Source organism: Marmota marmota, unplaced genomic scaffold (assembly GCF_001458135.2).
Source record: "Marmota marmota marmota unplaced genomic scaffold, marMar, whole genome shotgun sequence".
NCBI classification, from domain to species: domain Eukaryota; kingdom Metazoa; phylum Chordata; class Mammalia; order Rodentia; family Sciuridae; genus Marmota; species Marmota marmota.
Genome location: NW_025999998.1, coordinates 19,111,956 through 19,122,288, shown reverse-complemented (window position 1 = coordinate 19,122,288; position 10,333 = coordinate 19,111,956). Strand labels below are relative to the sequence as shown.

Below are 10,333 nucleotides of genomic sequence, written 5' to 3'. Positions count from 1 at the left end.
ACCGAGCTCTAATCAGTAAGAGGAATAAGATAGAATTACAGCATTTTTTGGAGTAATTTAGCAAAGCAAGTATCTTTTACTAAGAACCCTTCAAAACTACTCTTCCTGGAAAGATGTTTCAAGTGAATCCATAACTTAAAGTGATCCTTATCTTGACTCCAGATCCTAAAGATAAGAAAAATGGAGACAAATAAAATATAGAAGTAGAAAATAAATTGACTTTTGATATACTGGTTTTAAAGTTCCCATGAATAACAACAACTTTACAATTATTTTTAATATCTTCATATAAGTATGAAAATCATCAAATAAATACTTTGAATGTTCGAGTTGGGTGAATCCTTTGAATTTATTCTGGTTCTTATCTTACAACTGAAGAGAGGGGATCTAAATAACTTCATGTGAGTTGCCCCAAATAATTTTCTACAGTTATAATCAGAGCATAATTGTGACATGTATGACTCAGAGCATATAGTAGAGTATATGTCCCTTTAGTCTCTTAAAAATGTAAATGTGTTCAATGTTCATAAGCTCAATTCACAATAGCTAAGCAGTGGAACCAAACTAGGTGCCCTCAATAGATGAATGGATAAAGAAAATGTGGTACAGATACAGAAAGAATGAAATTATGGCATTTTCCAGTAAGTGGATGGAACTGGAGGCTATCATGCTAAGTGAAATAAGCCAATCTCAAAAAACCAAAGACTGAATGTTCTAATATGCATATGCTGACTCACAACAGGTGGGGTGGCACAGGGAGGTAGTGGAGGTTCACTGAATTGGACAGGGGGAAATGGGGGAAAGTGAAGGGCAGTGGGAATGGGAAAGACAGTAGAATGAATTGGACATAACTTCCTTATGTTCAAATATGTATATACAACCAGTGTAACTCCGTATCACGTACAAGAATGGGAAGTTATACTCCATGAATGTATGATATGACAAAATACTTTCTACCGTCATGTGTAACTAAAAAGAACAACTAAAAATATTTAAAAAATGCAAATGTGTTCTCATAATAAAATTTGTAGATCATACTGCTTCTATTTTTATATCTTGCCCTTTCACTTAATGTATTTTTGATGATTCTCCCCAAATCTTTGTTTTTCATATATAATCATTCATTTCTAAACAAAGGGAGTACATTCCAGGAAATGCATAGTTGGGTAATTTTGTAGATGTGTGAACATCCTGGAGTGTATACATACAATCTAAGATGGCTAGGTCATCAGCACTTGGCAAAATAATCTTGTGGGACTACATTATATATGCAGTCTGTCACTGGTCAAACTGTCATTATGTGGTAATGGATCATATTTGTTATTCTCATATTCACAATATTTAAAGGCTACATAACATCTCATTGTGTGGATAAACTAATTTACTGATCTAGTTTTTGTTGTTATTAGAAATAAAATCTTTGCCTATAAATCATGGGGACTTCTCCCTGATTATATCTTTTTAAAAACTTTTTTAGTTGTAGGTGGACACAATGCCTTATATTTATTTATTCATTTTTATGTAGTGCTGAGGATAGAACCCGGTGTCTCACCCGAATTAGGTGAGCACTCTACCACTGAGCCGCAACCCCAGCTCCCTCTCCTTATATCTTATAGAAGGAATTATTGGTTTGGTCAAAGGAGATGGACATGTTCAAGGATTCTGATATATACGAAGTTGAATAGCCTAGTAAAGTTGTGCAGATTTTCCATAGTCTACACGTTATATGACTTTTGAAATCTTAGCAACTTGAGACCTCAAAGGTCAGTTATTACAGCTCATTTGAAGTTCAAATTGGTCTAGTTTAAATCATTTTGAAATACTAATAATCATTCTGCAACCATTAGTTTAAGAAGCCAAGAAGTCTTATTCTCAAGCTTTAAATGAATCTTAAAAGCTAAAGAAGAAATGGGTAACTAAATGGCCAAAGATCAAATTAGAAAAGTCCAGGAGTTTTCCTGTAGGGGTCACTATTACTGTCTATTTATGCCTGCCATGAAACTCAGAGTCAAGCTTTTAAGAATGTATGCACACTCATTTTTAATGCCTGATTTGTCTACAGTTCCTCAACTGTAAAATAAATAAGACCTTGCAGCCAGAGAGCAGCATCATGCCAAGTTCTTTAAATTATGATACCACTCCACTCATATGCTTGAATTGATAAAATATATGTTACTCATACTTAAAGCACTTATGCCTGCTCTTTATAGAGGAAGCATTAGCTAATTGCCTAATGCCATAAAGTGTGTACATGGCATATGCTGACTTGAGAAGAAGGGATTCTGTTGCTGTGGCCAACAGAATCCCTTCCTCCACCTTCCCTTTTTCTGCCTCAAAATCTATACAGCCAAAAATCAGATGTTGTAACTTGACCTTGTCATTTCAGTTGCTCCGAGGTGCTTTATGATTTTTTATTAAGCCTGTTCAAACATGATGGGGACGTTCTAGGAGCAGGGCCAGTAGGGTTGTGCAGACACACCTTACCAAGGCGGCCGGGACACGGATTTTGCCAGGTGTGCCGGGAACGTGCCAGCCCTTCTACAAAACAGGAGTTTTTCCATCATAAAATGCAAAGCAGCCAGTGTTTTCCATGCCTCCCATCCTCAACCCCCCTCATCCGGTGCTCTAGGAAGAGCCGGGAGGATATTTACCCTGCACTCCTGCACTTTTAACTGAACCCAGTGGCGGCTGCCTTTCCCAGTGCAGAGCCAGCGGGCTCGGGCCCAGTCGCACTTGGCAGGCAGGCTGCCCAGCTGACCCGGGGCTGTAGTCAAGCCTGCTCAGGGCTGGGGTGTCGGGGAAGCGGAAGGAGCCTGTCTAGGAAACCCGAGTGTGTGTGGTGTATAGGTGTGTGCAAGCCTCAACTTCAGATCCGAGTAGAGACCTCAACCTCGCTCCTGGCGCGTGGGGTCCCGAAGCAGACTCTTGGCTGGGCCCCACTCCTTCTCCAGCCCGACGCCGCCGCAGCCTCCGCTGAGGCTGAGAGTTGGCAAAACTCACTCACCTGGCGGAACCCGGATCTGGCAGGAAGAAGGGCCTGGCGGCCGGAGCGTGCTGATTACAGCAACCTTGGCAGGCATCCCGACCCGCACCGGGACACCCGACCAGAAAGGCAGGTGTGAGGGCTGCTCCCGCGGACTCGAGCCCGCACTCTCCAGCTCCGCGGCCGCCCTCTTTTGCCCCCAGGTGCCATTGGTTCGGGGTGTCCCGGGGGCTTACTCCGGCAGACGCCAGGGCTGCAGGTTCGAGACGCTCCGCCTCCTCCCGCCACTTAGATCCACCAGCACCAGGAAGAACCTTTCCGTTCGGTCTTAGTCTGTGGTCACTGCTGAGGTTTACCGAACTTTCCAAGCAAGGGCCAGCCAGGTCCTTTGCCTCCACCTCAAGCTGCGCCTGCCGCTCGCCTGCGACACCTCTACGCCTGGGAGGTCCCACTCTCCCCTCCCGGCACCGAAACCCCAACTTTTTGTACGCGATCTCCTTCGCCTAACTGGGTGTCCTGCTACTGTGCCAAAGAGCGCGCGCTTCTTCCCGGGGGCAGCAGTCTCCCAACCTCGCGGCTAAGCCCTTTTCCTCCTGGGATCAAGTGTGGTGCTGGGTGAGCCCGGACCCGGGGTGCGTTTAAGCGCTCCCAGCGCTCAGCATTCGCCCTTGCCTCAGATCTGACCCTTGAGGAGTGATTAAGCCCTCGAGGCCCAAGTTTCTTACTCCGAAACCTAAATCCGCCCAGGCGTTTTCTCTCCAAACTCTTGCTCCTGGCGCGGATTCACCCGGCGAGCTGCCCCGCTGAACTTAAGAGAGCGCAGGGAGACGTCGCCTCGTCGGGTGCTCAGCGCAGCATGGCTGGATGCTGCTGTCTGTCTGCAGAGGAGAAGGAATCGCAGCGCATTAGCGCTGAGATCGAGAGGCAGCTTCGCCGGGACAAGAAGGACGCGCGCCGCGAACTCAAGCTGCTGTTACTGGGTGAGTGGTTGCGTATCCCCCCAACCCCAGTGCACTGGGGGTTCCCCTCCCGGTCCCTTGGCTAGCCATATTCTAGTCGCGCCTGGAGCCCCGAGGGGTGCGGCACAGTTTCCTCATATTCCCTTCGGAATTTGAGGATGTCGGCAACTTGGGCCTTAGGCGCCAGTCCTTTGAACCTCTGGCCGGGCCACTTTTGAAAGTACCCTCTCACGACTTGGAAACAGGGCTGGGAAGTAACCGTTACCTCTGTCTGCTTTGTCCCATGGGTTTCAGTTTGCCTAAAACCTGGTCTATTCCTCAACCCCCAGCGCACAGCTTCTGCAGATCCCCAAGTTGGATGTCAGGGTTGGTAGCGGGGAAATTACTGACCCCCATCTTCTTCCAGGGGGCAGCAGTCTCCATAGTTCTGGTCTGCAATGTTTTCAATTCTAAATGAAATGCAGTGGACTGGGCACTTAACAAGTGCAGCCTCCAGCTAAGTTCTTACTGGCATAACCTAGTGATGTGGCCAGGCGCTAACCCCATTTTAGATAAGTATGGGAATTGGAAACCTGAGAAACTTGCCCTGAAACTAGCCCAATATCTCATTTGCCTAGTGATGGGGGTGAAGCCCATGTCCTTAGCGTCTTCTGATTCTTGTGACCTCCTTCATCCGCCTCCCACGAGTCTGTCTCCTTGGCGAGGCCTTTGTGCTTGCAGCAAACCCAAGCCTCCCCTGCCACTTTGGTTTGGCAATCAGCTTTGTCCTGGGGTTCAGCTTTGCAACCCCAGCCACTCTGCTAATTCTTCATCTGTCTTTGGTGTCTCTGCAAAGGTCTTTCAGAAATAGAAAGAAAACAGTTTAAGGAGACAAATTTTGCTATAAGGCAAGGACCCCACACCTTCTGATCTTCTAAAATTGCCATTCAATAAATTTACTGTGTGAAGAATATTTACTTTTTCCTTCTTTCATATCAAGATATCAATTTCCCCTCTAAATAGCCACAAGTATTTCACTGTACAGGAATCAGTACCTTTCATCCTCTGCTTGTTTATTCTTCTTTAAGTAGTCACTCTCCCTGAGAGCTTCAAGGAAAGACGGGTTGATCTAGTTAGCATAAAATAGAGGGCGTTTAGTCATACTGCTTTTGGACTAGGCAAAGAACCACCCCCCTCTCCACACACACACACACACACACACACACACACATTTATCCTGGGTTTAGAGAGTCTGGCCTGGTTTACCCTCAGGCTGTGCCCTCCTCAAAGGGCTAAAAATCTGCTAGTCCAAGAAGGGTGGCCACCCACAGTCTACATTGCTCCCCTCCCTGATGAAAGTCCTGCATGGAATTCCCTGCCCCAAAGACCCCAAGCCTGCTGCTAGAGTCTGAGCCAGGAGAGACTGCAGGCCTGATCCCTGATTGCCCAAAGGGGCAGCTCTTTGCTAAAATTGTGGGGGAGCTTGAGAAGGTGGGCTAGGGGTCTCAGAAGACCCCCTTGAGGAGAGTGAGTCCGGGTGAAGAAAGAACAGACTGTCCATTGACCAGGGCTGTTCATTTATGTCTGGCCCAGAACTCTGAAGACTGAGAATTCAACATTGAACCTGGCCTTTGAGGATGTCAGAAAGGCAGATAAATTAGGGAGGAGGATTGTGGATTAACACTTTACAGTGATTGGCAGGCCCTCGTTTGTACTGGAGCCTTAGATCCTGAACATCGTAGGGGTAGTCATGGCCTTAGTTGCAGAGCTTTTGTTTTCAAGGGCAGGCTGAACCCTAGTTCATTTTGAAATGCTTAGATCTGTGTTAGTATATGAAGTGCAGTGTCTAGAATATACCAAGAGTTTGACAGATGCTGGCTGTTTATGTGAAAAGAATGTGCAGTCAGCTAAGCTATACTCTCTTGGTAATAAACCTATTCATTTGATATAAAATGCTTGCATTTGCACTCAGACTAGGGAAGAAATGTTTGTAGGTAAGTTCTTTGCCCCTGAGAGTTAAATTTAATCCAGGTGACTAGAGATCCTTCGCAACCCCCATGCTCTTGTCTGGCCCTTGCTCCACTCTCCAAACCCCTCAAGGCATTGCCTAATCTCCCTGGGCCCCTGTTTTCATCATTAGTACATCATCTCAGTGACCATTTTTCTATTAAAAATACAGTTTTCAAACCACATGGAGCTGTCCAGAACCCCCCAAATGAACTAAAAAACAATAACCTCTGATTTCTTTCAATCTTTAATTGTGGGGCACAGTCTGTTCTTCTCAAGATAAAGGAAAAGACAATGACTTGGATGATGCAAGGGTCAGGAAAGGGTATATGCTGTTTTGTTTGAAGTCATAGAGTTGGAGCAAAAGAATTACAATATTCTCTACAGTGGGTGAATTAGATCAGTCACTGTTTAAGTGTCTTAGATGAAAATCCCACTTTGCAAATGGGCATTTAGGATTGTGTGTGAAGCATGGAATGTCCTGAAAAGCCACCAACTCTCTCACAATGAAGCATGGTTTTGCAACAAGGATAAGGATATTTTCCAAGTGTACTCAGTGGAGCAGTATCCTGACTGTGCTTAATAAAACATGGGTCACTGTCCAGTAGGGAAAGATAAAAACTGTTGTCTAGTAATTGTGAGATGCCAGTGTGAGACCTCATCTGGAGGAGATAAGGAAAGTAAAGAATATGGTTGAGTTTAGTAGTCAGAAATTCCTTATCAGTTCCTTGGACAAAGGTAGGATGGAAAGGAGTTCTGATAAGAACATTGATGGGTATTATTCAGTGTAGAAAGAAACTGCTCTGTAGCAAGGATGTGTGATCTTTTAGTGACTTAGTGTTGCTTGCTAATTGGGTTGAGTGCTTCCAGTAACTCTGACTGCAGACTTCATCTTGGAACTCTTTAGAAGGAGGGAAAATTGATATTTAACTTATGCTATTTGTATTAGTTTGCTATGGCTGTCATAATAGAACACCACGGTCTTGAATACTTAAGCAACTAAATTTTATCTTTTTACAATCTGGAGAATGAAAGTCTAAGATTAAGGTATCAGCAGGTTGGGTTTCTCTGGAATCCTCTCTCCCTGGCTTGCAGACAGCAGCCATCTCACCATGTCCTTGTGTGGCCTTTCCTCTGTGCAAGAACATCCTTGCCCTCTCTTTCTCTTCAGGGGTCACTAGTCCTTTTGAATTAGGGCCCTATTTGAAGGGACTCTTTATCTTAATCATCTTATCTCTACATACACCTACCTTCTAAAATACTGATATTTTAGAACTTCAACTTATGAGTTTTGGCAGGACAACATAATTTAGCCTATAACAACTGATATAGTGGTTGAAAATGTAGATTTTTAGGCCAATCTGTTTGGGTTCAAACCCTGGCTCTACCATTTCTTGGCTGTGGACTAACCTCTGGGATTTTGTTGGCAGTGAGTACTAAGTGTCAGCTATCATTGCTTCATTTTTAGTATTTTCCGGCTGAAATGAGGTGTCCTTTTCCAGTGTAGTTGACTAGTTATAGATCATGTAGCAGCTTGTCTAAATTTTCCTGGTAGTGATTTAGCAGAAATATTTTGCTATGAGTTTCTCCTAGGGTTTTCTGAGCAATAAGTTGATTTTTAAAAAAATTTCTCTTCCTACTTAAACCAAAGAGTTTAAAGTCTGTATCCCATAAAGTTTTATTGGATTAGTTATAACAAAATCTTTTAGAACTAGCTATCATGTTCTCCAGTGGGAAGTCCATTAGAGGAAATGGCACAGAAAATGTGGGTTTCTTGGTAGAAAGCGACAGATAATGTGCCCATGGTCATTCAGCTCAGACTAGTTCAATCCAACAGACTTTTCAAACATGCCAGGCATGGTTCTTAGTGTAGGGAATCATTTCCTAGGGCTGCATTGGAGGGGGCTAGTTCATACGTAGCTGTTGTAAGGTAGATGTTTATGAAAACTTAACAGAGATTAAGAGGTGGTACAAGCAGAGTAGGACTGGGGAGCTTCTGGATGAGGGATCATCTGAATTGGGCCTCAAAACACTGGGAGTGTAGGGTGCTAACAACCATCTACCTACTGTGGAGAAACTTGCAGACTCTCCCCATTTACCGAGGGAATTTTCTGAAATGGTAAGTGATGATTTCAGCCTCTGGGATAATATGAAGGAGTTCTTTACGGGCAAGATTTTGTTGAGTATTTGTATATTTTATCTTAACCGTGCATGTAAGTATTGTGTTCATTATGAAATGTTAATACAAAATGGTGAATTTCCCCCACAAAATTCTTCAGAAAGAGAGATTGTGTGGCTTTCTGTGTGTGTGCTTTGTCTTTATCTATGCTTATGTCCATCCTGGCTGGAATAAAACAGACCCGGCCAGTGGGCTGCTTCCATCCATGGCACAGCAGACCCTGGAGACCTCTCAAGAGGCAAAGCAAGCACCCCCTCTTCTTTCTGCCTTTAAATGCATTACAGAACACTTTGAAATAATGACCTTTTACCCTTTGTGCCTTTTCAAATAAATTTTGTTGATATTTTACATACTGTAAAAGATGCGGATCTTAGGTGTACAAATCGATGTGTTCAGTGCGTAGGCATAGTCATGCTCTAGAACATGTCCATCATCCCCTGTGACCTTTTGCAGTCATTCTCACCTCTCAAATCTTTCCTTTTAAACTCCTGATTTGGAACTATTTTCAAATGGCTACAAAAATAAGAATAAAAATATAAACTACACAGGAATACTCTTCCAAATTCACTGACTGTTGAATTTTTACCCCATTTTCTTTCTCATTCATGGGTTCTCTCAGTTTTTCTGAAATGTTCCAGGTTACATTATGTAGTGTGGCCTGTACTTCTAACTACTCCAGTGTGTTTTTTCTAAATATCTTACATGAGCATAGTCCACTTACAAAACTCCAGTAAACATATCCTGCATACAATGTGTGTGTGCAAACTATTCTCTATATCCCAGTTTGGGCAGTTGGCCCAAGAATGTCCTCAGTAGCATTTCCTTATCCACAGCCCATGGTCTAGTGTAGGCTCTGATGTTGCCTTGGTTTCTCATGTCTTTTTAGTTTTCTTTAATTTGGAACGTTTCTACAAACCCTCCTTGCTTTCGTAACATTGAATTGTTGAAGAATACAGTACTTGCTCCCTTTTTAAAATAGAATTTTGGATTTGTCTGATCTTATGATTAGAGACTCCAGCTATGTGTTCTTGGCTGGAACACTGCATAGGTGATGTGTCTTTCTTAGGGGACAGGGGTCACATCTGGAGATGCACCATGTCCATCTTCTCCTCATTGGTGATGTTGAATTTAATCATCTGGTCAAGATGTTGCTTATTTTATTCATTGTATCATAATTTTGTGATGAGACATGCAAATGCCGTGTTCCTCATCAAAATGTTGTTCCTAGTCACTTTTTTTAAAAAAAAAGTTTGCAGTGCTGGGATTGAACCAGGGTCTCCAGCCCCCAAAATTTGATATAGTATCCTTTGATTACTCCTGCCTGATCCTGTCTATGACATGACGGCCACTCCAGCACTCTACCCACATTTACCAGTTGGCACTTGACATTCTGCAAGAGCCTTTCCCTTTCCCTTATTCATTTGTCACTGTATAGACAGACTCCTTTGGTATGCAGAATGAACCAGATATGTATCCTGAGATCCCCTTCAAGTTGGCTTCTGTGTCACTGTGACACATTCTCCGCATTTTTTGGGAGCACCTGTTTATTTCCTGGTGTAACAAGATGCTCCAGGCTCATTTTGTCCCCACCCGTCCCCTTGGGAGCATTTAGCCACTTCTCCAAGGGGCCTAGCTTTTAGTGGAGGACTGTACCTTTTAAGATCTTTAAGCCATTTAAAACAAAGATACCAACCCCACTAATTCAAATCACTCACTCACATCTAAGTACCCAAAGAGCTGTGTTTCTAAAGCTTGTCATTAAAGGATGAAATTTTTGAGGCTTTAATGAGTCTTAAACTGTGAGCAGATATAAAATGGAAAAATTGGATAATGGAGTTTGGCAAAAGCAAGGTAAAAAATGTTTTAACACTGAAAGGATCTTGTTATTTATTTATTTATTTATTTTTGGTCTTTGTGAAAGATGATTTCGTGTTTATGTCATCTTTTGCTTTATCTTTTCCTATGATACCTGAATCACAAGGAGAAAATATTATTGTAAGAACTCCTATCTGTGGGTGTCAGGGAGATGGGGAGGCAGAGAAAAGGGCTTTCAGTGAATCATTGTATCTAAGTTATGATGTTACTAAAGACAGAAGTTGAATTGTAACAAGGAGGAGCCTTTTTTGGGAAAGATTCTCATCAGGCCATTTCATAGAATTAAAGGATTGAATAATGGAGAATGAGGAAAGAGCAAGTGCCAAGGCAGTTGGGGCGGGGGGGGGGGAG

The 10,333-nt window shown here is 43.2% G+C and overlaps 1 protein-coding gene across 2 annotated transcripts in view; it reads left to right on the top strand.

Moving 5' to 3' along the window:
* The first annotated feature begins 2,678 nt into the window (after positions 1–2,678).
* The window catches only part of Gna14 (G protein subunit alpha 14), a 199,102-nt gene continuing 191,447 nt past the window's right edge, over positions 2,679–10,333 (top strand). Inside the window, exon 1 of one of the 2 annotated variants that reach the window (XM_048806944.1) lies at positions 2,679–3,963. In XM_048806944.1, the coding sequence (XP_048662901.1) occupies positions 3,840–3,963 (124 nt within the window). In that variant the 5' untranslated portion in view covers positions 2,679–3,839. The remainder of the gene's footprint in view (positions 3,964–10,333) is intronic. The other variant, XM_015492948.2, reaches the window with a different exon arrangement.